This window comes from Pseudochaenichthys georgianus, chromosome 9, assembly GCF_902827115.2.
Source record: "Pseudochaenichthys georgianus chromosome 9, fPseGeo1.2, whole genome shotgun sequence".
NCBI classification, from domain to species: Eukaryota; Metazoa; Chordata; class Actinopteri; order Perciformes; family Channichthyidae; genus Pseudochaenichthys; species Pseudochaenichthys georgianus.
In genome coordinates this window covers 40,190,363-40,217,428 of record NC_047511.1, presented here as the reverse complement: position 1 = coordinate 40,217,428, position 27,066 = coordinate 40,190,363, and the positions used below count along the sequence as shown (strand labels likewise).

The window sequence follows — 27,066 nt, the reverse complement described above, 5'->3', positions numbered from 1 at the left end:
GGTATTCAAGGTACAATTATAATATGTTTTAATATTTTGTTATAAAAGTCCTATTTTTGACTCGTTTCTTAAATTAAAAAAAGTATACTTTCTTACTTACTTTCTGTGTCTTGTTAAACTCACCATTTAATTAATTAATTAATTCCTCATATTTGCAAACCTATTGGTAACAAAACAGATCATGATTCTGAAGTAAAAGTTCGAATGGTACTTAAGTAGAAGTATTTAACTACGATTAGGAAAATGTACTTAAAGTGTATGGAGTACAAATACTCATTGCTTGAAAAAAAACATGTTAAAGCAAAAGCAGTGCATCTTCACGTTCAAGAAGCTGGAACTGTGAAATATTTTTTAACAAAAAGCTTCTTCGCAAAATTGCTGCCAAATATTTTTTTTATAATCCTCATGGTTTTTAGTTACTCCTCTTATCATGAGATCATGAGATGACTCCTGTGACAATATGCCAGTATTGAACAAATGTCAACACGTCTAGCTTCCATACTTACAGTTTGACTGATTTTCAGTAAATTGTGAGTGCATGGTAACAGAAAAAGTTAATTCATGGAAAACCATACTTGTAACTCTAAAGCTGAAACACCCACTGGCTGGTTTTGCATGTGATCAAGCCAACAATGAAGTCATGTGACATGAGTGTGTCTATCCCACATTTAAAAGGCTTTCGAAGAAGGAATGAATGAAATCCGAGGAGTCTTTGAACGCTTCACCACGACCACGAACTGAAGGGGAGGGGCTTAAACCTGAGCCACACTGCCGCCTGCTGGTTGTGTAGAGATGTATACTTTCAATACTCCATTACTACTACACGAAATACAGGTTTCTCCAATAATAAACACGAATAATGTCACAAATACAGAATGGTTTTGCAGTGTCAGAGAAAAATTGGCATAAGCACCAAAACATTTAAACTGCAGGATTGTTGCCACTTCCTTTCTTTTAAACTCTGTAATCTCACAATTATCTCGTCCTTTTTTTTTGCTTTAAAATATCTTTGCGGAAAACACAAAATGTGCTCCAGAAGCACATGTTGCTGATGATAACCATCGACTGTATATATAGATAAGATAACACACAAGCTCATTTACATTATCTCAACGCAGATAGTGCAGAACATACAGGAGTAACACAGTATAGCCTTCACCCTCATATGAACTTACTTTACTCAAAAAAGGTAATATATTGTTGTATATGGAGGGCTGTTGTGTTGGATTCATTCATTAGGAATCGCTCACTTACTCAATTAAGCAAAAAGCACAACACAGAAAACCCACTTCAACACAATTAAAGATATTAGGACAAGAGAAATAAGAGTTTCTCTGAGACCTCAAACACATGCAAAAGAGTTAGTAGTAGATAGTAAACTATTTTAGTTATTGTTATTGACAGAAAATACAAACCTGCTTTGTTTTGGTTCAGCCAAATGACATGTCTGCTATAATGAGGGCAATCTTAAATCCTGAGAGAAGAGCCGTTACCCATAATTCAAGGTCAAATCACTTTTGGAGGAAGATTCGTACTACTGTATTGTATGATATCACCGGTTATAAGGCACAAGACATCTCCAAAATGCAATCCTGAAATAAAGAAACTTAAAAAGTTCCCCCCAAAAATAAACAGTTCAGTCAGAAATTGTGTTGCTTCTCAAATACCATTTTATTTTCTCTATCCACGTTAGAATTACTTTATTAATATTGTTATTACATATATGTTCCTTTGTATTGAAATATGATATACAAAATTAATCAAATCAGCGATGACATTAGTGAAAGTTACCTGGACAAAGGTTTTCTGAAAGCCTAGAGGATGGCCTACCTTGGTCTCATAAAGAGTTAGAGAATTAAGAATAATGACAGCGGAAAGAAATGATGAAAGCTTGTGAAAGACAAAGAAATCAAAATGAAATGTCCAGTACAAATATTGTTTACAAAGTTAAAATCAAACAAAAAGCATAACCTTGTTTATAAGACACATGAGTTGTGAAAAAAAAAGTTTCGTAACAGATGACAAAACATCAAGCAATTTTGACTTCCTCTTTAACGTAAGTGAGCAGACCTGAAGTTTACAGTAGCACCAATTTGCTTATTGATGAATTGTCTAAGTGTAATGCAGGTACAAAAAAATACCCATAAAAACAAGTTATTGAGAGCTCTTATTCAACTCAGTCTGTCACACAGACTGAAAAGAATAAAGACAAACTAGCCATTCTTGGCATCCAGTAGCACTTTGACATTTGCTTCTCAGGGTCTCAAAGGAGCCATCAGCGGCTGATTCTTTGTTTCAGCAGCTCAGCATTAAAGGGCAAATCAATGGACAACAATGGATCCAGAACTACCATGCAGACAACCGGTTAAGACAAAACTAAAACGTCCATGATGGAGGCCTTTAATGCGGAGCCACTTACCCATTGTCTATTCATTTTAAGCTTCTCAATAACTTAAAATGCAACATTATAATGTTTAACAACTTCCTGAAGTAACAATAAATCTACACCAGCTGCGTTAATAATGTGCACCTTTCAGTCATGATTGGCATTAGTGGTATAATTATTGAATAGAGCACAGACTGCTGTCACAGTAGTTAACATAGTCGTATCTTGTATAAAAAAAAAAAAGACAACTTAAAGATCTGATTCAGGTACATAAGATCTGTAATAATAACTACATACATTATTTCATTTTATCTTCTCACCCAAAGACAGACAAAACACTGTCAACATTGGGTTTCATATTAGCTACTATATAAAGGGGAATATTGTCATTTCCAAAGAGGTGTCAGTTTCTACATGGATCTGTCCAGCATTTTATGTTCTGAAACATGTATCTACTACAGCGTAGCAGTAATAAACCTACAGCAGCAATGCTTCGGAGTTTAACTTGAAGAAGTAACTGTGGCAGGAAATAACCGGCATTGGTACACAGCCCGATTCTTTTAACCGACTACATGAACTGCATCATATTTTTTTTAGAGTCATTCAATTCCCCCAATTAAGACTTAACGGAGAAGTACGAACTGAATACAGCCAACCCAGCTTTTGAGATGTTTCTAGATTAATTTTGTACACATTTCTGTGTGTCCAACTCTCTGCTATATATTATACTAAACATTTGGCAACACTGGCACACAGCTAGATAATGTCAGTTCGTGTTGCACACCAGTGACAGCTGATACGTGCAAAAATCATGTATAATATAAAAAAATATAATAAACAGTAATCCAAAAAAGGAAATACACGGTGACTGCAGAGTGGAGGGCCGAACCGCAGAGTCAGATGGAGCTCGGCTGGGTTGGAGAGTCTAGTCCAGTTCTACAGCCTCAAAATCCCTCCATAAGGACCAGTGGACCATGTCTTTCTTAAAATGGCAGGAACAAACTGTGATACTCATTTACTGAATGTACACTCAGAATATCGTCTGTGCATTCTTTCATTCTCACACTCGGGATGTGCAAATTGCAACATAAAAAAACCAACATTTTAAAGCAAAACAAAAACTGATGGGTTGTAAGTTCACAGCTGCAGCATGTAGAGTGGACGGTACTGAAAGGCTCTTTGCCCCTTTGACAAAAGGGAGCTCCAAGGGGGCGAAGCGCTCGATAATGAGACGACTGCCACCAACACTTCAGATTACACAGACTAACACCACTCCTACCTGCATCACATCAAAGAAAACATTGTACCCTTCATCATCCACCCTCTCCTGGAAACCATCGCTTTTTTCTACTCTTCCCTCGCCGCCCTCCTTTCCAGCTCCTCTACAAGTTGACCAGCTCATGTGCAACAAACTGTTTGAGTCTCTCCAGGTATTGTCCGTAGAGCTCCACGTCGTTGTGTCCGGCGCCCTCCACCCACAGAGGCTCCACGGGGCGCTGACAGCGCTCGTACAGCGCCAGGCCGTGGGAGAAGTCGATGACCTCGTCCTCCGTGCCATGGATCACCAGCACTGGGGACGTCACCTTGGAGATCTTGTCAATGCTTCGGAGTAAAAAGAAATAGAAAACAAAGTTAGGGAGTGATGTTAAAAATACAGGCACTCAGAAAAAAGTAAGACCTAGGTTAAAGGTGGGGTGGGTAAGAATGGAGAAACCAGCTCGAGAGCGCAAGAATTTGAAAGTACAAACCGGAAAAAATCTGCCCCTTCCTTCAGACTTCCTTAGAGCCCCTCCTCCAACACACACGCACATGACCAATGAGGGCACGAGATACGTTTGTGCACAGATGGAAGGCTGACAGGCAGGTAGGCCATCCAGTTATTTTAGCCGGGTCGGCTCAGATGATTGGTCGAGCTTTTTACAGCGCCAAGGCTTCCACAGATGACATTTTTGCATGTATTTATTGTCAAAGCATTTAATATATTCATTGCTATCGGGACGTTAAGAGCATTCCATGGAATATAACAAAAAGTGTTTCTGAAATAAATTACCTACCCTACCTTTAAGTAAATGTAATCAACAAAATCAAAAGAGAAATACAAACGCTGACATTTCACAGAAAAAAAAGGAACAAGCAGAGCGAGTTTGGCCACCGACCACCAGAGGGAGCTACAGGAAATATCTTTAAAGCATCTCACTCAGAACACTCCCTTTATTGATTAGAAACATCTAAATGTAATTGTTTGCAGGCTTGTGTGTGTTTCTCTCTTATGCTGTAATACTGTAGGTCAAACAGCATGAGTCTGTCATGTGCCTTTCTGTGCAGGGTTGTCGTGCAGGAGCCATCTGTCTCATGCAGTGCACTCACTTTGGGAAGGCGTCGAAGCAGTAGGTCTTCTTGGTGTCGGGGAAGGCCACTCTCATGCCGGAGGTGAGCGGGGAGTGGAGGATGACGGCGGCGCTCTCGTAGCGAGAGGCCAGGTCCACAGAGGGCACGGTGCCAATACTCTGGCCGTACACGATCACGTGTTCTGGCCGGATGCCATACCTGAGAGAGGATGACATATCTGAATATTACACCTTTGCACATCATGTACAGGATTGTTTACACGACTAATTACATCCCGCTTGCTTCACCAGACACTGGCATGTGTTCAGCTGGCAATGTAGAAAAGGAAATATTTTGGAATCGACAAGTTGAAAGTTGAGTTAGACCAGGGGTGTCAAACTCAAGGCCCGGGGGCCAAATCCGGCCCGTGACTTCATTTTCTGTGGCCCCACAAGAGCTTGCAAAGAATATTATACGGTTACATGATTTACATGCATGTTGCCCATAAACTGCATGTCCCACAATGCATCTCAAATGAGACTTTTTTTTCTCAGAATTTCACTTTTTTTCTTCTAAATATGGCTTTTTTCTTAGAATGTGCCACTTTCTCAGATTTTTTTTAAAAAAATGTTATATTATTTTATATATTTATATGGTTATGTATTTTTAAATAGTCTTGAAGTTACAACCGGCCCTTTGAGTGCAGCCATAATGCTGATGTGTCCCGCGATTAAATTGAGTTTGACACCCCTGAGTTAGACACAAGGTCTTATTTTTACCGCTTTCATGGAAAACACCCTCACACTGCCAACTAATCCTCCATTGTTCCCCCATGATGCTTCACACACACACACACACACACACACACCAACACCTGTGCGCTAACTGAGACTGACTCATACTCTGCTGAGACATCGCGCCGCAGTGACTCAGTGATTATACGACCTCCTAAAAACACACAGAGATGGGGAAACCGCCATGGTTCAGTGGCCGTCTGAACACAGAGGACCACCTCCTGCAGACTCGTGACTCAAAGGGAGTCGAGAGCACGACAAAGGAAGAAAACACTGATACGGATTGAGGTTGAGGGAGGAATAATACCGAGACATTCCACAGCTGATTATGGAGAACGTGACCCGGTGTAGCAAGAAGCAGTCAGCTGACGACCTGCACCAGTCGGAGAACACTGCAGCCCTGTCTTAGTTTATCCTGGAGTACACAGCCACACACAGCCCTGCTCTACTCTATTATTACAATTAGGAGCACTGCCATTACAGGCTTGAGCCTCTGCCACTGCACTCCTGTAAATCACAGTGATGAACAATAAATGAGCACCAAAATACGACACGGCTATGCACTGCTGGGAGGAATTATTATAATTAGGAACTCCGTAAAGATAACCTTTGTCGAGACGCAATCTGTAATGCAGCACTTCTGCTATGAATGGGCGATGAACAAGGAAGCACAGGGTTAGGGTTGTGTGTCAGTTGTGTACACACTCTGACACACAGTCATTAGCAGGAATATTGGAACAGTTTACCGTCGTCGTGTCCGCTGGCCGAGCAGAGTATAAATAGGGGTGAAAATACTGGCAGGGCAGAGAGAAGTGTTACTACAGACTGCTGCGGCGGTGAGAGCAACATTAACTCTCAAGGCTGGCTGACGATAATGTACGCACCGGACTGAAAGCTATCTCTATCATTCAGCATCGTGTTGCCGTTTAAGGGAGGTGAGGGACAGAGAGGACGAGAACAAGATGTCAAGGTTCCTTTTCTCACAAACTATCAAAGTCAAATCTCCCTACCTGAACATGGAGAGAAGCAGCTTCTGACACATCTTTGCTGGCTTCTTTCATAACATTCCTTGTTCAATGCAATGTGAATGATTTGTCATTAAGCCTAGCATCACTGTTAATCCAGATTCCACTTTATGCGGTGCGATTATTAGAACGGTGTTTCTCTGATCCTTAAAAAGCTCAGGAGTTTGAAGCTTTGATCATAACCTTCTATACTAAGAACTCACTGAAGGCTAAATGTACCAAGGAGCCCCAAGAATGACCTCCTGACTTGTTGAGCATACAAGTTAGATTACCACATACACCTGGTTCATACAAATATAAAAAAAGTGATAATTCAACCTCACAAAATCTAATGTAGGGAGTCTTCTGTGGCCAGGGTTACGCTAAACTAACAGAAAACACAATGTAAGCCATGTAATAACATTATTTGAAGGCGATAGACTTCAAGAGCGGTGAATTCTCATATGAAAGGAAGCCAGACAAATAGCAGAACACTTTCAAAATGACTGATGACCATATTGCGATTTAAAAGTGACATGTCACGCTTTTCCGGTTATTGCCCGTCCCCTTGTGTGTTATGAAGGTTTTTATGCATGTAAACGGTCTGCAGAGTCAAAACCCTCAAAGTACACCATGTTGGGAGTAAAACTCTAACACAGAAAATACCTCCCCAAAACGCCTCGTTGGAGATACGTCACTGTCCATTTGATTCTTCCGGGGACATCATGATGTCATGTCGTCCCCGGAACGAAATGGACCAATCCGTGGAGCCGTTACGTTAAGCCCCCGCTGATTGGTCCAAATTGACCAATCCACGGACTTCCTCACACACTCAGTGCAGGCAGCTCTGCTGATCTCTCCTCCCTGGCTGCAGGCTGATAACTGACAGTTGGGATCGCGGCGAAATTCTCTCTGCAGACCCATTCTCACAGCGTCTATCAACCTTTTTCTTACTCAATATCAAGCCACACTTATGGTTTTTACTTCGGCTGTGACTTTGTGTGTGCTCAGGGTGAGTTTCGCTGTGTTTCGCTAAACAAGGAAATCACACCTCCACGGAGCTCAGCGCGATTCACAACCTCGCCTCCCGACTGGTCCCGACCAATCGGAGCACACTGGGCTCACAGGGAGGGGGGGGCAAGAGCTGCAACGAGCCGTTTAGTGGAGAGAGTGAATACACATACTTTACAGAGATGCTGTATGCGAAACCAATGTGAGTTTGGAAAATTGCACAGTGTGAATCTATTCTAGTAGACCTCAACAACGTAATTATGATCAGTGGAAATGGCCATGACATGGGACCTTTAAATTAAATGTTGGTTAATTGCCCGAGAGATAACAGCCACGGTTGAAATAGGTTTCTAAAGTTAAGTGTGACCGGGGAAGATTAAGGTACATCTCTTTGTTGCTTCTTCCTTTAAACACATGTTCAGAGCATTGGATTAGAAGATTTCTGAATGTGTTTATGAAGTAACTTCACAATAATCCTGAGGAGCACATCGCAATGCTTTCAGGCGTAACCGCATTAAAAGATTTAGCTTTGTCTGTTAGCGGCAGTCTGTTATTTGGTTACTGTTACGAACAGCTTTATCTGTTTAGTCTTCAAGTACACCTTTTTTGCTATCATATTTTACTGTCCTTTTGTTTACACTTATCTAGTCAATGTTCTTTTCCATATCAGGCCACAAAAGCACGGCCAATCCCAACACACACAAACCGTCACCACACGGATGTCACTACCACGTCAAACGGCCTAATGTCAATACAGAGAGGGTGAAGTGAAGCCGTTTGATAGCTTAGTCATCAGGTGAAGGGATATGAGATACTGCAACACACTTTACAGTGGCATGGTTTACTTCCATCTCGACACCAAACCAACAGGGTGCAAGTAGGAGTGCTTGCCTAGAGGACACAAGTTATTAATACAATACATAATGCAAGGCTTGACCCTGTGACCTCCTGCGAACAACAAGGTCACCTCAACCTCTAACCCATCCTGCCGTCTTGGCACAGGAAAAAGGAGGACATTTCTAGATCTGCAGCTGCACGTAAGACCGGGGCTCTGACAGGCTTTAACCAACCCAAGTCCACACAACACGCAACTAACCCGGCCAACACAAGCATGCCATTTACTCCATTGCACGTCAGCTTGAATACGCTCAGAGAGCCAAAGCCAGCCATGCGCCATGGTTACGGCCCTCCCCCGATCCTTTATCAATTTAGTCTCCTGACACAAATCCAATGTATTATGCATCACATCCTCCAAGTCGTCGCCCTGTTCCGTTTCCGGCCCACCTCTTGCTCCCTGAAGACTGGAGACATGCTCATCCCTTAGCAGTCACTATGAATAATAAATATTGTAAAGATAATCTGAACATATGTAGAGGCATTTTTTAGATTAGAGCACCATCTGCGCTACATAGAGGGGATTCCTTCACTGATCCGTTACTGCTCGGCACCTTTTTCCTTCAGGCTCTGCCAGTGCTCAGATTTGTCTTGAAAAGTAATAGATGTTGAGATCTTAAAGCCAACACATGAAATGAACCCGTGAGTGAATTATATATCAAGATATGAGAGCAACAAGTATGTGATCTGGAACATCACTAAGCCCTGTTGCCAAGGACAGTCAGGTGAGCGATTACACTCCACCCGGCACACAGCACTCTTTGTTTTCCTTCGCCACACAAAGCCTGATATTTCAAGTGCTGTATGTGGATGCACACATGGTGGGTAGCCTGTGTTCATTCATGTTTGTGAGAATTTCTCCCCACTAGGAAAAGTCATTGAGCAAGAAGTGAGTTTTTGAACGATGAGTACAACAACAAAAAAACCTGTTTGAAAGCTCATTGGTTAAGGGTTGCTAGGCGACTGACAATATTAGACAAGCAGGATTGATTGCTGCCCCGCCTTCATCTCAGAGGGAAAAGAAAATAATACAGTGCCATTCATCCCCCACACACACACCACCCCCACACAGACACACACAGGGGAAGGCTGTCAGCTAGGTCACTTCAGTCTTAAGTCAACTACCATTTTTCAAGTTGATTTCTAAACAAATAGTACATCTGACTCGTTAGTAATCGTGATAATGGACACTGTGTGAAAACACAATGACTCATACATTTGTACACTCCTTGCTCAGGTGAAGGGAGTGCCTCATCCACTGTGGTTAAACAAAAGCGCGAAGGAAGAGTGTGTGTTTTGTGCCAGGGGTTCGACTGTTAGCACAGTGACAGCAGGCTGCCCTCGTGTCATAAGACTGTAGTTTAAAGACTCAAGTGTCACAACACTCAAGAGAAGGGGAATTCTCTGACTGCTGAATCATGAGGAAGAAAAAGACACGGAAAGCCAAAGCAGAAGCAGGAAAAGACAGCCTGGTTCGCTCAAAATAGGAAAAAGTCAACATAAGACACAGTAAAAAAAGAGAGAGGCACACTCTTCTTCAGAGTGTGCGTCTGATCCAACATGAGAGACTTCACGAGGGATGTAGGCAGCTGAGCAGACTAATGTGAGGCCATTCAGAGAGGCCTTTTGATGTGATGAACACAATCTAGTGGATTCATGCTTGGCAGGGTCAAAAGGCTGGGGTGTACCCTCTTTCTATCTCAATAGCCGCGTTCACACTGCGGTACTTTTCCCACAAAAGGTTCATGCGAACTTAGTTCATGCGAACTCTTTAGTTCTCATGAACGAAGTACAGATCGCGTTCACATCAGAAAAAGTCCCTGGGGGTGGATTAGGCAAATGAAGCTGCTGACGTCACTTCTTCTTCTTCTGCTTTGGGTTTACTGGCAGGCCGCAAACCACTTCACGGCGTATACTGCCGCCCAAAGTCCCCGGCCGGAAGTCCCCGGAGTTGGGGACTGGCTTCAGTAGAAGCTGCTGGGAGTCCCAGCAGCTTCTACTGAAGCCTTCAGAGTAAATTGCCAGAACGCCGACACCTCCTCATCTCCACCGCTCCCATGTTTTATTTTGTGTTGCCATAAGTGAGTCTCTCTGCGTTTCTGCGCTAATACTAATGCTAATAATGCTAATGCGAAGATAATAAAATGGCGGCTTCACAAAACTTTTTGGGAGTTTTACGGGGCGTGGTTTGCAATCCGCCCAGCCAATCAGGAATATAGCTCTTTTCTCAAAAAAGAGCCGCTCGAAAGTCCCTGCTCTCTAGCAGGGACTTTCCAGGGGGTAAAAAGGTTCGCATGAACTAATTTTAGTACCGGCTCTTTTTGGTGTGAACGCGATCATGAACTAAGTTCGCATGAACCTTTGTGGGAAAAGTACCGCAGTGTGAACGCGGCTAAAGACACACAATTAAGATTCTGGCACAGCCTTTTACGGCATCAGACACACAGAGCAGAGCCACCGAGGCAGATACTACATGATACTAGGGCCTTATTAACACTAAGCTTTGGAAGGGCAAATACTTACAAACTTGTGCAAAATATATCCATTATTTCTGCAGTCAATTACGGGGTGTTTCTCAATCTCGAGTACGCTTGCTTGGTAGCACATGTCTTCCGAGTCACTTGCTTCAGAAGCGAGGCAAGAATACTTCCTGGCATTCGGAAAACAAAGAGTGAAACAGGCGAGCAAGTGTGCAGGTGTGTGTCATATGAGAGGCCCCGCCTTACATTTTCCACCACAGATTTGGGGAAATTGGTGCGTGCGCAAAGCATTGTGGGGATTTTAAGACCGCAGAGTCTACACATGTGCAGCCTCGACATTTCTCCAAACGAAGTACGCCGGGCTCGGTAGAATTCCAAGTATGCTGGACATTGGAACAGTACTTCGGCGGCACTCGATGACGTAGTATATGCTTGAAATAGTGGCTCTGGAGCAGCTTTACTCGATATTGAGAAACACCCACGGTACGTCCACATGGCGCTGGTCCACATGGCGCTGGTCCACATGGCGCTGGTCCACACAGTTCCGTCACGTTGAAGCTTGCCGGTGGGCGTGTCTGGCGCGGACCAACAACCAATCACATAAATCTCCCGCCCCGGACACACAAGCACGCGGTCTGATTGGCTAGCGCTTGTACTGGCATATGATTGGATTGGCTGGCACTTCCGTTGACGCTTGAAAAGTTGAACTTTTCTCAACTTTCAAAGCAAGCAACGGAACCACAATGCAGTTCGGCAAAGCCTGACGTCACCCCATTCAAAGTGAATGGGAAGAGTCTCCGTTGAAGCATGCGACGGAACCGTGTGGACGTACCGTAAATCCCTTTTAAATTATTTATTGTGCCTAAGAATTAGACTTGAAGTCCCCCCCATTTCAATTCTCATGATTAGCTAGCATTAAGCTCATTTAGTTTGTGAAAATGCTTAAAACTGTCATTACATTCTCCATGTGTTAGAAAATGTCAGGGTTGTACACTAGCAATGTTAAACTCACTTGGCCTTTGAGCTGATATCATGCGATGTGTTTGGAGGCCTTAGCAGAGTATCACTGACCACAAGGAGGTCTGATGAGTGGCAACAGAAGCACTTAGTGTTGACAATCCTGACAGCGGGACCTTTATCATAATATATTCTGTAACTGGCGAGGCAGCAGAGCTCAGACAGAAAGAGGGACCAATAAAGTATCCCAACCACACATTTTACATTGACGCTCCTCATTTGTTTAATCCAAATAACGTATGCAAAGGGATCGAGAAACTGAACAATGGTCTTATTTTGATTGTTGATTTCTTTGGGTATAAAAAGGGAACAGTAGACAGGCTCAGGCCGGATGTCTGTGTTCTCAACCACATAATGACAAGTGTCTTGTGTGCAATTAAAGTATCACATTACATAATGATGCCGTCCTTCATTAACCCGTTACAGTCTCTCAATGCAACGCCTTCCTAGTGTCCATTCTGTAGTGTTTATACATTTCCACGTGCATTGATTTCTTTATATACTAAGTCTTATCTTTGCAGAAAGTTTCATTTGCATTTTATAGAATTACTAATGAGGATATCTTCACATGCCATGATTCGAACACGCCTGTTTTAATTTTAACATCTTGGCACGAGTAGAAAAGAGATCACCAAAAAGTTGGCATTCACACTTGCAGGGTGAGGCTACTTGAATACAAATAGATTTCCTTGTTCCTAAAAGCCTCTTGAGGTTCCTTCTTCGCTGCAAACAAAGGAATGTGAAACAGTGTCTAAGATGGATGCTGGGTCAATACCTGCTTTTTCTTCCTTTTTTTACCAGCTCATTTACAGCTCATTTACAGCTAACCAGTGACACCAGAAGGCAAATACAAGTAGCCACCGCACCTTACAAAGGTCAGTTGGCCAAGGCAAATTAGGTCTTGAAAATTTGGATATGGATATGATCACAGGGCTATTATACAATAGGACAAATTAAACATATAGAAGCGATCACTTTATATTTTGCAAACTAAAGTCACGTGTCCATATTCACGCAAGAAGAATTGTCCATACTAAACAAGTGTCGTATCATCAACGATCAGAGCTTGAGACGGTAAATGATCGTGACTAAATCAGAGTATTTTGGACTGGGAATAAGATGCCGATTGTTAGCTTTCCCACTGAAGACAAAGGCCAGATGTTACGAAGCATTAGTGTTTTCTTTGTCCAGAGGAAATGTGGCTTTATTGGTAAAACATGTATCATCTCTACTGACAGTGTGACAGAGCCTGGGCACACAGTGTGGTGACAGGGAAAGATAAGTAATGACCGGCACATTTTTATCTAAACTATAACTGAACTTGCATAAAAAGTCAGCAAACAAGATTAGCTTTTTGTCAAGAAATGCCGTTTCAACCGTCTGCCCGACACAAATATCACCAAGTGTAATGTTTTATTATTTAAAGTGCTGCTTTGCTCAGATTAAAGAACATTTCAAAGCAAATGTTTGCCTTCGATCACGACTGTGTGGGAGCAGGAGACTCCTCTGTGCAGCAACAAAAACTTGCAAGCTGTAAAATAAGATGAAGCAGAACGACATAGAATAGCTACTTCCTCTTTCAAGAAGTGTTTGCTGGGAATAAAAAAGAAAAAGGAAGACAGCTTTCAAAGAGTCCTGAAGGCCTTTCTTAACCGTCTTTTTTCTTTCTATGAAAATCTACATTGTTTGTGCGGCATTCACGGCGACACACTCCTAATTGAAACCACAAGTGACAGAAAGGCTCCCACTTTAAAGAAAGGATTGCATTTTGTTCCCACACACACGTAGACACAGACTGACCACCGGAAAGCGGGTTCTTCTTCACAGCAGTGGCCCATTTCCCGTATGCACAACCTTTACGATCAATGGGTTTCCTGTTTAACTTGCCAGCTTCCTTTTAAAAAGAGGACCATTCAGTATATTCACTGAAATGGTAGATTGTGTACAATATAAAAGAAGTGCCAAGAGAAATTCACAGCTAAAGGCAGCAGAAAATAAACAATGGCCCTACCAGTATTACTCATCAGCACTTGTGCCAACATCTTTTTTTCTCACAGAAATAACATGCACTCACACAAGCATTGATATTCATATAGGAGTGGCTTTCTGCACATGAAGGTCCCTGAAAACCTGAAGCATACTTAGTGCAACCTCGTATTAAAAAACCCAGTCTGGATCCCACAGTTCTGGCTAATTTTAGGCCCATGCCTTTTATGTCAAAAATCCTGGAGAAGATTGTCTACAGTCAAATTATGTTTTTTCTGGACGAGAACAATATACTGGAGGTTTTCCAATCCGGTTTAAAATCTATGCACAGCACTGAAACAGTGCTTTTAAGAGTTTTTAATGACATCCTTTTATCTACTGACTCTGGGGACTGCGTTGTGCTTCTACTTATTGATTTAACTGCTGCTTTCGATACAGTCGACCATGACATCCTGATCTCTCGCTTGGAGCACTGGGTGGGCATTGAAGGGAAAGCCCTGGAATGGTTCAGGTCATATCTGAAGGACAGAACTTTCTCTGTCAGCCTTGGTGACTCCGAGTCATCCTCTGCTCCACTCCTGTATGGGGTCCCACAGAGCTCAGTATTAGGCCTCCTGCTATTCTCCCTCTATTTGCTCCCTCTTGGGTCCATATTTAGAAAGCACGGCATCGCATTCCACTGCTCTGCTGATGATAGCCAGATTTATGTCCCACTAAAAAAGAAGGAGGGTTACTCAATTATCCCACTTCTAAAGTGTCTAGAGGACATAAAGGCCTGGATGGCGTGCAACTTCCTAAAACTGAATGAAGGAAAAACAGAAGTAATGGTTTTTGGTAGCACCACTTCTGTAGACCTGGGTTCCTTGGCTCAATACACCAAGCCCACCATTACGAACCTCGGCATTAAAATGGACCGTGAACTAAAACTCGAGTCAGATTAAATCGGTGGTAAAAACGAGCTTTTATCACCTGAGGCAGCTAGCCAAAGTAAAACCTTTTCTCTCCAGACAGCAGTTTGAGACAGTAATCCACGCCTTTGTCACCACTTGGCTGTATTACTGTAACTCTCTACATGGGGGTCAGTGGGTCCTCCCTCGCTCGTCTGCAGCGGGTGCAAAATGCCGCAGCAAGGCTTTTAACTGGCACATGGAAATATGACCACATTTCCCCCATTTTGGCTTGGCTCCACCGGCTGCCAATACACTTTAGGATTCATTTCAAAATCCTTTGGTTTACTTTTAAATCACTAAATGCCATGACCCCACCATATCTTTCTGAGCTGCTACACCCTTACACGCCCCCAACCGCCCTCTCAGGTCAGCGGATCAACTGCTCCTGAATGTAACCAGAACCAAGTCAAAGCTCAGAGGGGGCCGTTGCTTCTCTGTAGCGGCTCCCACACTGTGGAACGATCTGCCGCTGCACATCAGACAGGCAGCCACACTGCCTGCTTTTAAATCGCTTCTTAAAACCCACCTCTTCTTAGCGTATTAACATCTGTTAGAGCGTTGCTTTTAAATTGTCCATTGTTTTTACTTTTACTTGTTTTATGGTGTGTGAGCTGAGTTACTGTTTTGTTTATTTGCCTGTACAGCACAGGTCTGGAGGTTTAAAGTGCTCTATAAATAAAGCTGTATTGTAAGCCTAGTTTTTTTTCTTTGTGTTAGATTTTTGCTGCTTTTGCTTTTCCTGAGCCATCTTCCCCATCTCCTCTCTTAGTCATGTGTTTGTCCTCCAGCAGGAAGTATACAAAAACAACCAGGCCTACTGAACTTGTATGACCCCCTCATTCATGTGAACAAAAATGCAAAAAAATTGAGACATTATTTTACTTCACATTCATATTCACCATACACTCATCCCCAACACAGTGTCCTCAGCAGAGGCTGTGTGCCATCCTGTTTATGAAGACAACATATCTTGTATGAATGGGAAGTGTTTTAATGAATTAACTGTCAAACATATTCGTAAGTAAATCGATGAATTGTCAAACCTCGAGGTCCCATCTTCAAAATGCTTGCTCCAAAGATATTTAGAAGGATTGAATGAACAAATACAAACTATCTAAGACATTGAAACCAGAAAAGGTCAGTTTATCATTTTTTGCTTGAAAATTAGTCAAATAATTAACTATGAAAATAGTTCTTAAATGTTCTGTGGATCGACAAATCAATCACTGAATCAATAGCGTCAGCACTGCATGCGTTTACATGACATTTTAGGAACCTGAAACACAGTCTCTCCTGGCAAACCAGTCCTAACATAAGATGTAGAACAATGTCCGTCTATGGTGTCATAGAAAGGACACAAGAAGGAGATGACGAGAGGTTTAAAAATGGATGGAAGGAAGTGAGAAACATCTGGTTAACCAGAAACAGACTGAAGTGCACTGCTCAGGTATAACAAACCTTATCTGGGGGAAGGGAGCTGAGAGGAGAGTCTATGCTGCGGTGTGGAGAGATAGATCTGCAAACATGTGTCTTTATCGTTGCTTTCTACTCGAAAACAGCAATAATGCATTTGAGAAAAAAAGGGTTTTCCAGGAACTGTAAATTCAATTGTCTATTGCCCGACTCCTTCTCCATTGCCAGTAGACGAGGATTTTCATTATAACCTTTCCCTTTATTTTCTTGCGTGTCATGGTCGGCGTTACAAATGCACCATCCAATAAAAGGTTAGTTACACAATGACCATTTCACGGTGATTAAGCTACCGTACTTTTCGGACTATAAGCCGCGACTTTTTTCCCCATTTTTTTTGTACAGCTAACGGCCACTAGGGAACCTCCTAAATCTATGGATTTTACAGGTAAAATTAACCACCTTTAACTCTATGGGCTCTAGGACCGGTCCGCGCCCACCACCTTTAAGCGGCGGGCTCCAGCAGGAAAAGCTGGAGGCCGGAAAAGAGTGAGACAGGTAGCGCGCCAAAGTAAAAGTGGAACCGAGAGACAGAACGAGAGCAAGACAGACGGACCATTTAGCTGCTGCGGCTGATATGCGGGTGCGCTTTATAGTCCGAAAAGTACGGTACTTGTTTTTCATTTTGTTTACTTGTTCAGGTTCTCTTTCAAACTTAAAGACAAACAAAGACACGTTTAATCATTTTAAAATGCGTTGTCAAGTTTGGATGAATTGTGTGTTATGATGATCAGCCAGGTCAATTGACTGCTGTTCAACATTAGTCTGATGGGTTAGAATGAAGACAGCATGTATAGCATGTTTTTGCACACAAATGAATTATAATGATCCCTGTTGATTTGATGTTTTATTTGAATGATTCACTTCATTGCAAGTCGATTGGACCTGGAGCCGATAAACAGCTGGGACTAGCTGCAGAGTGTTTTGTCCCGGGATTGAATGCCGATTGTAACCCTTGCCAATAAAGACAAACACCAGATGTCAGTGGATGTTATTTGTGAGAAAAGACACTACATTTCTCAACACCACCTGCAATCTAAAACCACCAAGAGTCCAGGGGTCCTTGTTTTATTATCAAAACAAATCATTCAGACAGCGTCAACAAGAAGCACTGAATATGTTAGTTTATCAAACTGAGAAATCAGAAAAGGAGAATATTGGCCGATATGTTTTCATGTTCGCAGAGCAGAGTTGCAGCAGAGCGCCCACACACACCTACATATGGCTGGGCAGCATAATCACAGCAAACACTCATTATTACTGCCTACAAGAACATCATGTCATTCCTACACAAATGTCCATTCCACGTCAACTCCACCCAAGATCTTATCAGTTCCAATCTAATCACCCCTCCACCCAGCTCCTTCTGTACCCTCTCCACTACATCCTCTCTCCCTTTTACAGCGCTTGTTATCTCTTTGTAACATCAGCCCAGTTTCTTCAGAACTTACTTTGCTTTCATTTTAGTATGTACATTTTCTTTTGGTCAAACTTCCCCATAGCTATAAACATTACCGGCATTATCCCTCACTACCAAAGCTGTCAAACTAGAATGACATGAAGAGAGAGTTGCTATTAATCCGACGCTTTTGTCCCGGTTTAATCAGCTGACTGCCTCATGTACGACATGCTATAGAGGGAAATTATTTGGAACTATGTATTGCACTGTAAGGGGAGGAGAAGATGTTTGCATATAGCATTTACATACAGTATGCGACGCATGTTCCCTTTTAGATCTGACCTTTAACTGCATGCATGTTACAATTATTTCACATCCTTCAAGTTAAAGGGGCCCTGTTATGCTCACTTACAGGGCTCCTATTAGTATTCGGTGCCTGTGACAGGGTTCTATTGTCCGTATGAAAACACTGGCCTAGTCCGTGGGTTAAGCTCCGAAACTTTAATAACAACAGCAAAAAATAAAATAACGAAACCAGCACAACTTAAACAAAATAAATAAATGTCCAAATCAAACCGTCCATCACTCATCAGAGTAAACATGCTCTGGTGTTGCCTTCTCTGCAACCATCTCCCAAAGATGTCCCATTGCTCAATAGGGCCCCTTTAAAAAAGGTGCTTTACCTACTATACTCTGAGGTTTAATCAATCTTCACCTAAATCGCAATTACGGTTTTATTTTATGACCACCTTTAAATGTGGTTCTGCATGCTATTCAGTTACTCTCATACCAATGCATTCATCACTACTCATCCATCACTGCATCCTTTCCTCTACACGCTGTGCCAACATCTGTGTACATGTTCTTCCATCATCATCATCATCATCATCATCATCTCCAATTACCGTGATCGGAGTGCCTGCCAGGCGGCGTCCACATCAGCATACAGGTTCTTCTCCGAGGGTTTCCCAGAACTCGCCCCGTAACCCGAGTAGTCGTAGGAGAAGACGTTGCAGTTGATCCTTGAACCCAGGCCGATGTAGAAGCTGCTCATCTGGCCCAGGTCCACTGCGTTTCCGTGGGAGAATAACAGTGTGTACTTGGCGCTGGGCGAGCAGCGGACAAACATGCAGGCGATGCGGTTCCCTCTTGAGGTGCGTGTCATGAAACACTCGATGGCGTCCTTCTCACGGGACGAGTACTGCCAGTCTGCACGTTCGGAGAGGTTCAGCGTCCATTTGCTGCCGCTGTCGTCAGACATGAGGCTGTAGGTGGGCTCTGGGGGCAGGAAGGCCAGCTTGGAGGCGATCTTGCTGGGGCACGGTGGACAGCAGAACAGGCAACATATCTCACTGAGGGATAAGTGGTTCATCCTCAAAACACTGTGGAAGGGTGAGGGAGAAGAGTTCAAATAGAAACAGGGACATCAGTAGATTAAATGTAAGATTAGCTTTACAGAAATTAAGATGTAATGTCTACAAAACGAGCATCTATGCCCTTATTTTGCCTCTGCATCCCCTGAGGATTTATCACAAGGAAAGAGGAATTTCAAAAAAACCGAAGCCTTGGATGATGTGCTCTTTCCAAGAACATTAACACTTGTCTTTGTTACTTTGTTAAGTGGAATAGCAGGGGGTTTCCGGGGCCGGGGGCTAAAACCTTTTTTACACGCCCTCTATTCCCCTCTCCCAAAGCATAGCTCTATGCATTGCAGACAGGATTGTAGAAATAAAGCAATATTTCTGACACTAATTGAGTGTTAGTTTTTCGTCTGTCTCCAGGCTCCACAACCACTCAGACAGTATCGACTTAAAACGCTTCCTCGTTTCACCCTGCACCTGGACCCCCACCTAAGGCTACCTTTAAGAAAGTCCAGATGCTTTTGATTTGCTGTGGTGGTCCTGCACGAGACATGTCAGCAGCAGAACTCATGACGGTGACACTGACGCTGGTCAACCTGTCACAATGTCCTGCAGGAATGCCTCTTGCAACCAAGTCATTTGACTCTGCACCGCGGCATATGCCCTTCTGAAAAGGCCGATACACTCATCACAGTCAGGTTATGACCACGTGTTGCAGATTGGATTTCTAATCAAGGTGCTCAAAGTCTGAACTTACACCCCGATATGACATCTTTGTAATTACATCCTCGAATCTATGCAAATGGGCAATCCTCTATCAATCTGTTGCCAGGATACACCATGCATACTACAGTGACTGGACAAATTATGAATGATGAAGCACATCCCTCTGTGTGCCCACCCTTGCCAGTATTACTACTGTAAACTGCTCTGTTTTAACAAATGAGCAATGATATTATAATTAAATGTACCAGTTAATTAATTTGTGTTGTTATTTAATAACCAAAGCACTTGCAGTAAATGACCGGTTCACAGCACCAGAGATTTGCTTTAAATCCTTATTATGTATTTATTTGTCCAGTGAATTGTTTAGGAATCCTTATTTGTAGTTGGTAAAATGTGCAAACAAATCACTTTTATTCATGCATTTCTTTTTTCAAACTGCATCTGGCAGATTTAAATATATGGCAATTGCCCATACTTTACTGTGGGAGACATTCAAAGCCTTGGAAATAATCTTGTTTGTCATAACCCTGATTAATGTGTTTTAATAACCTCCTAATGGATTAGTTTTGATAGTACGGTGTGCATTTTATAGTCTTGAAAAAAGCTATTTGCATGGTGATTACTCACAGGTGACTTTAATTACCTGGGAGCCACTACTATCAACAATAGGCTGGACCAAAAATGATTTCCGCCTTGTGATCTATGAATGTTTATTCAACAAAATGCCCTGACATTTAAAACGAGCACACAGCAACACAGTGCATAGGGGAGGCTATTTCCTTGACATAATACCCAAAATAGTCCTTAAATAAAGCGAGGACACAGAATGGAGCCCCGCGGCGATGTACTGTAAAATGGTGGTGGAGGCAGAAATGTGTTCAGAGAGATTAGGCTGGTTTGTGGAAGTTTAATTTCCAATGGATAACATAATTATTGCAAAGTATTAAGGGCCAATTAGCCACTAGCATGCACATATCCTCCTTATTAACACAGAGGAGAAATGATGACATTACCTGCACGGGCTCTTGTTTTGTTTTTCTTTCTATTTCCAGGTGACAGTATTGAAGGAAGTCAGGTGTTATGTTTGCACCAACTTGTCTTCTTATCGACGCCGGGAGATTGACAAGGTTATCCAGATTATCCTCTGTTCCGTGTCCTCTTTGTTGGCGATGTCACAGAGTGTGTAAATCCCTCTTGGTACCCACAGCTGTGAGTTGTTTTATTAGCTGGCAGATTCCTGGTCCAGGAAGCCTCAGGAACTGTCGTCTCTTTTTTTTTTTTTTCGCTCGGTTTTCTCAACATATAGTCGTGAATGAAAACGATTCATTCAAAGGGTTAATGTCTAAACAGCTCAACAGCGACATGGGTCAATTTTATAAAATAAAATATTGTCTCAGGTCCGTGTTGCTTTGGCAATCACTTCACAACAGTAACGCTCGCCTCCGAAACATCACCGCTTTCGTTGTGAAAATCACTCTGCTTGTAAGGAATAGGGGAGTGATTGACAGCTGTGTGGACCAATAGAAAAATAGTTTGATGAAACAAGTCAACCAATGGTGTAAAGTGTTTACATTAATGGGCGGGTCCTGTCGACGCTGCAGAGTGGCGTAATGTTTTGATTGACGTTTAGGAGAACCAATCAGATATTACTATTCCAAGGCAACATCCAATCAGAAACGGCTGGGGTGTTTCTAATGTTCAATCAGGTGACGTCATTTTCTTAAAATAATTGTCTTAAATACACTAAAGTTAGTTCCCGTTATCTATTTTTAATCTAGAATGTGTTCTTATTTTCTATTTAATCTAACCCTTTTTGACAAAAAGTGGAAGATTCGTGTTTTTAAGTGTTGACCTCATGAAGTTTCATCACGTGCTCGTACTACTTCCGGGGTAGCTCTCTCTTCAGCATGCTTTTCGGAATTGTATACCGACATAACATGTGTATCTAAAACAATTGGGAAATAAAATGAGTTCTCAAAAAGGTAATGTCTCTCGTTCGCGAGCTCAGAAGCATAAAAACAACACGGCCTTCGTAAACAACAAGTACGGAGCGACTGTACAAGTGCAGGTATGAACCGTGAAGAAAACAGTCCTGTGTAGCTAGCTAGCATACACTATGCTCAACTAAAGACACTTTAAATACATTAAATGTGAAATTGTGTATTGGTAGAGAGTTAGCAACATGCTGTTGTGTTGAGACCTTTTAGGAGACAAGGTTTTATTTTAACTTTTGTTAGTCTGTAGCCATCCTGAAACCAAATTGCGTTAGCATTGTGAACAAATCGTGTATAAAAAGTAAAATTCAGATTTTTGCAATGGACCTTTTCTGCTTTGGTCATTATTATCAATAACAATCATACACGCATGCTGTTTTGGCAAAGCTGTCTTATAACATTTCATTACAACACGTTCACCATCACTCTGCTTTTGTGAATTACAGAAAGCAAACTCCAAGATCCACGATGGGCTCTGTAAACACTGTAAGGGTGTTCTGGAGTGGAGAGTAAGGTACAACAAGTACAAGTCACTGACACAGCCCAAAAAATGGTAAGTAAGCTTAAGGTACACTTTGATTAACTGCTGATACAAGTTTGTATATATTTACTGTCTATGCCTATTTCTATTCAATTTATTTTGAACCCTCCTGTTGTGTTTGGGTCAAATCTGTACTACTTTCATCAACAATGAATATTGCGTTGCCTTGTGACATCCTCCCCAGTAGGCGTTTAAACAGACAACATGGTTGATCATCACTTTCATTGAATTTTGAGTGGTTTAGTCAACTTTGTTACACCTATGGTGTTCCCTGTCTGAAATGACCGCCATAGGAAATGAATGGGTAACCCTAGATTATGTGCATCCATCACAAAGTACCCAAATTGTCAACATTTTTTGAATATTTTCCGTGCTATTCTTTGTATATTCACTGCAGTTATTCGTGTAAACCAGTAGTCTGAGACAGTTTACAGCTTAAAATTGTGTTTTTTTGGCGATGATTTTCCGTGTTAATGTACAATTAACAATTGTATTACACTTTTTTATAACAAGATGGTTGTTACCTATTTACTAGTGCAGTTAAGCATTTTGGTATTTGTGCTTGGTTACAATTCTAAAATGAATCACCTTTCTGCTTGTATGTTGTTCTTGTTTCAGTATCAAGTGTGCTCAGAGGACAGTGAAGGATGCATACCATATCCTCTGTAAGCCCTGTTCACTGGAGCTAGACATCTGCTGCAAGTGTGGGAAGAAAGAGAAAATTGTTATTCCGTAAGTGAATCATATTTTGTTTTGTGTGTGTGTATGTTGTCTGTGTGCAGATTCGTGGGTAAAAAAGATAATTACATTCTGTGTTCTGACCTTAAGTAAATGATCAACTTTCCTGCTTGAGAATGGGATAATCTATTACTTCAGAGCCAATGTGTTTCATTCCCAAATTGCCACTAGTTACTCCTTAATGAGCCATTCATAGCATGTGTCGTCACAGTGTGCATGAGATGTGTTACATGTGTTCTTTATCTGCAAGGAGGACTACATGGTATGTATGTTATTAAGTTACTTAACATTGTTAATATGTACAGTATATCCGTCAAGCACATTCAGTGAATTCTACTGCAAGTCTGCCATCTTGTGGACAAAAGGATGTATTGCAACCTTGTCTTAACTAATGACAACATTTTAGCTCCAGTCTTTACTTCTCCATTTAATGCCCTTAACTCTCAATCATTTTTCCATTGCTCATGTAAGACTTAAAGTTGCAGATGCCACTAAATAAAACTTCTTCTTCCTCTCACTGTGCAGAATTAACTCAGGAGACAATAATGATGAAGAAGGAGGAGAAGAAGAAGAAGGAGAAGAGAAAGATGAAGAGAAAGGAGAAGTTAAAGAAGAAGTAAAAGGAGAAGAAAAAGGAGAAGAGAAAAATGAAGAAAAGGGAGAAGAAAAAGTTGTTGAACAGAAAAAGAAAGTACGAGTACGAGCGAAGAAGGACTTGGATGACTCAGACAGTGATGATGATGATGATGATGATGAAGAGAGAGAGGACTTGCATAGTGGCTCAAAGTCAAAGAAGACGCAGAACAAATCTGATGATCTCCCAGATGTGTCCCGACTCCAAGTCCGATTTAATGACTAAAGGCGAGTTTAAAGAAGAGTATGAGATTTGAGAGGTGACCATACCCCCAGCTAACCAGATCTAATAACAAAAGTTCCTAGTTTGAGTTGAGTTAACAAAAGCTTCCAACTAATTCACTGTGTATCTTTGGTGAACACGGACCAAAAGGTTTCACTATCTTCTGACTTTTCTGATTTAAAGATTAAAAAAAAACGAGAACATATTCGCCAGATTATTTTCAAAGATTGCCTGCCAGCTGGATAAGTGTACTGTAATTAAAACATGTACATTCATGACATTCATTTGAATTTTATGTTTCCAAACTCCCGAACTTCTCACATCATTGAATTAATAGACACTTGAAGTATCACGAAAGCAGAATTTGAGGCTTTGCATGAACTGACTCTGAAATATTAACCCTGTCATGCACAATCTATATTTACCCTCAGAGGACTATCAGTTCCTCTTAATCTAATGCAAACATCCTGCATCAATGGGTGTTGATTCAACTTTAGAGCCTGAAGTTTGATTCAGAAGAAAGTTGTATTGTGTTATAAGTGTCTACTATTTTATGACTGAACATCAGCTAAATATTAGAAACACATCTCGGACAAGGAAATCATACAATACCATTTTATTTTTATTGAAAGTATAACATGTTCCTCAAAATGACTCGTATGGTTTATGAATGTCTCACATTGTTTTGAAGTTATTCCCAACACCCATCTTCAATGTTTTTTTTACTGCCCAACACATTGTGGAACGCACCACTACAGCTTTGTAACTTCGCCACTTTAAAAACCGTTACATCTTTCACCTCCATTGTGTTCACATTTCAATGATAAAACACAACATTATTGAAGCCTTTCATTTCTATTCACTGCTACCGCTTCCCTGCAGAGTGCTGTGATGCAGTGCAGTCATACTATAATGATCATGCATGATGTAAACAAATTCTTATTATTTTAAGCTGCCATTTACACTTTTTTGTCTGTAAACACTGTAAGGGTGTTCTGGAGTGGAGAGTAAGGTACAACAAGTACAAGTCACTGACACAGCCCAAAAAATGGTAAGTAAGCTTAAGGTACACTTTGATTAACTGCTGATACAAGTTTGTATATATTTACTGTCTATGCCTATTTCTATTCAATTTATTTTGAACCCTCCTGTTGTGTTTGGGTCAAATCTGTACTACTTTCATCAACAATGAATATTGCGTTGCCTTGTGACATCCTCCCCAGTAGGCGTTTAAACAGACAACATGGTTGATCATCACTTTCATTGAATTTTGAGTGGTTTAGTCAACTTTGTTACACCTATGGTGTTCCCTGTCTGAAATGACCGCCATAGGAAATGAATGGGTAACCCTAGATTATGTGCATCCATCACAAAGTACCCAAATTGTCAACATTTTTTGAATATTTTCCGTGCTATTCTTGTATATTCACTGCAGTTATTCGTGTAAACCAGTAGTCTGAGACAGTTTACAGCTTAAAATTGTGTTTTTTTGGCGATGATTTTCCGTGTTAATGTACAATTAACAATTGTATTACACTTTTTTATAACAAGATGGTTGTTACCTATTTACTAGTGCAGTTAAGCATTTTGGTATTTGTGCTTGGTTACAATTCTAAAATGAATCACCTTTCTGCTTGTATGTTGTTCTTGTTTCAGTATCAAGTGTGCTCAGAGGACAGTGAAGGATGCATACCATATCCTCTGTAAGCCCTGTTCACTGGAGCTAGACATCTGCTGCAAGTGTGGGAAGAAAGAGAAAATTGTTATTCCGTAAGTGAATCATATTTTGTTTTGTGTGTGTGTATGTTGTCTGTGTGCAGATTCGTGGGTAAAAAAGATAATTACATTCTGTGTTCTGACCTTAAGTAAATGATCAACTTCCTGCTTGAGAATGGGATAATCTATTACTTCAGAGCCAATGTGTTTCATTCCCAAATTGCCACTAGTTACTCCTTAATGAGCCATTCATAGCATGTGTCGGTCACAGTGTGCATGAGATGTGTTACATGTGTTCTTTATCTGCAAGGAGGACTACATGGTATGTATGTTATTAAGTTACTTAACATTGTTAATATGTACAGTATATCCGTCAAGCACATTCAGTGAATTCTACTGCAAGTCTGCCATCTTGTGGACAAAAGGATGTATTGCAACCTTGTCTTAACTAATGACAATATTTTAGCTCCAGTCTTTACTTCTCCATTTAATGCCCTTAACTCTCAATCATTTTTCCATTGCTCATGTAAGACTTAAAGTTGCAGATGCCACTAAATAAAACTTCTTCTTCCTCTCACTGTGCAGAATTAACTCAGGAGACAATAATGATGAAGAAGGAGGAGAAGAAGAAGAAGGAGAAGAGAAAGATGAAGAGAAAGGAGAAGTTAAAGAAGAAGTAAAAGGAGAAGAAAAAGGAGAAGAGAAAAATGAAGAAAAGGGAGAAGAAAAAGTTGTTGAACAGAAAAAGAAAGTACGAGTACGAGCGAAGAAGGACTTGGATGACTCAGACAGTGATGATGATGATGATGATGAAGAGAGAGAGGACTTGCATAGTGGCTCAAAGTCAAAGAAGACGCAGAACAAATCTGATGATCTCCCAGATGTGTCCCGACTCCAAGTCCGATTTAATGACTAAAGGCGAGTTTAAAGAAGAGTATGAGATTTGAGAGGTGACCATACCCCCAGCTAACCAGATCTAATAACAAAAGTTCCTAGTTTGAGTTGAGTTAACAAAAGCTTCCAACTAATTCACTGTGTATCTTTGGTGAACACGGACCAAAAGGTTTCACTATCTTCTGACTTTTCTGATTTAAAGATTAAAAAAAAAACGAGAACATATTCGCCAGATTATTTTCAAAGATTGCCTGCCAGCTGGATAAGTGTACTGTAATTAAAACATGTACATTCATGACATTCATTTGAATTTTATGTTTCCAAACTCCCGAACTTCTCACATCATTGAATTAATAGACACTTGAAGTATCACGAAAGCAGAATTTGAGGCTTTGCATGAACTGACTCTGAAATATTAACCCTGTCATGCACAATCTATATTTACCCTCAGAGGACTATCAGTTCCTCTTAATCTAATGCAAACATCCTGCATCAATGGGTGTTGATTCAACTTTAGAGCC

General features: G+C 41.3%; 3 protein-coding genes across 3 annotated transcripts; 2 read left to right on the top strand and 1 right to left on the bottom strand.

Moving 5' to 3' along the window:
• Nucleotides 1–1,647: 1,647 nt before the first annotated feature.
• Nucleotides 1,648–21,282, bottom strand: abhd17b (abhydrolase domain containing 17B, depalmitoylase). Its single transcript, XM_034091129.1, has 4 exons — nucleotides 20,820–21,282; nucleotides 18,625–19,101; nucleotides 4,754–4,933; nucleotides 1,648–3,988 (listed from the first exon to the last, which is right to left on the bottom strand). Exons 2-4 carry the CDS (start codon nucleotides 19,089–19,091, stop codon nucleotides 3,769–3,771), a joined length of 867 nt encoding a protein of 288 aa, XP_033947020.1. The 5' UTR covers nucleotides 19,092–19,101; nucleotides 20,820–21,282; the 3' UTR covers nucleotides 1,648–3,768.
• A 396-nt stretch (nucleotides 21,283–21,678) lies between these two features.
• Nucleotides 21,679–24,215, top strand: LOC117452932 (uncharacterized protein C9orf85 homolog). The gene is made up of 4 exons (XM_034091752.2): nucleotides 21,679–21,874; nucleotides 22,247–22,353; nucleotides 22,960–23,073; nucleotides 23,605–24,215. The coding sequence occupies exons 1-4, from the start codon at nucleotides 21,773–21,775 to the stop codon at nucleotides 23,936–23,938; spliced, it is 657 nt and encodes a 218-aa protein (XP_033947643.1). The 5' UTR covers nucleotides 21,679–21,772; the 3' UTR covers nucleotides 23,939–24,215.
• Nucleotides 24,216–24,879: 664 nt separating this feature from the next.
• Nucleotides 24,880–26,845, top strand: LOC139432857 (uncharacterized protein C9orf85 homolog; the record flags this gene model as incomplete). The annotated part of the gene is made up of 3 exons (XM_071204303.1): nucleotides 24,880–24,986; nucleotides 25,592–25,705; nucleotides 26,237–26,845. Coding segments are annotated over 3 exons (552 nt in total), but the record flags the coding sequence as incomplete, so codon positions are not given.
• Between the last annotated feature and the right edge of the window lie 221 nt (nucleotides 26,846–27,066).

Coding starts and splice junctions, on each gene's coding strand:
- abhd17b (XM_034091129.1), bottom strand. CDS start 19,091: ATGAACCACTTATCCCTCAGTGAGATATGTTGCCTGTTCTGCTGTCCA. Junction 4,934..18,624: donor TGGCAGGCACTCCGATCACG/GTAATTGGAGAT, acceptor ATCCTCTCTCAG/GTATGGCATCCGGCCAGAAC. Junction 3,989..4,753: donor TGCTTCGACGCCTTCCCAAA/GTGAGTGCACTG, acceptor TTTACTCCGAAG/CATTGACAAGATCTCCAAGG.
- LOC117452932 (XM_034091752.2), top strand. CDS start 21,773: ATGAGTTCTCAAAAAGGTAATGTCTCTCGTTCGCGAGCTCAGAAGCAT. Junction 21,875..22,246: donor GAGCGACTGTACAAGTGCAG/GTATGAACCGTG, acceptor TGTGAATTACAG/AAAGCAAACTCCAAGATCCA. Junction 23,074..23,604: donor AAAGAGAAAATTGTTATTCC/GTAAGTGAATCA, acceptor CTCACTGTGCAG/AATTAACTCAGGAGACAATA.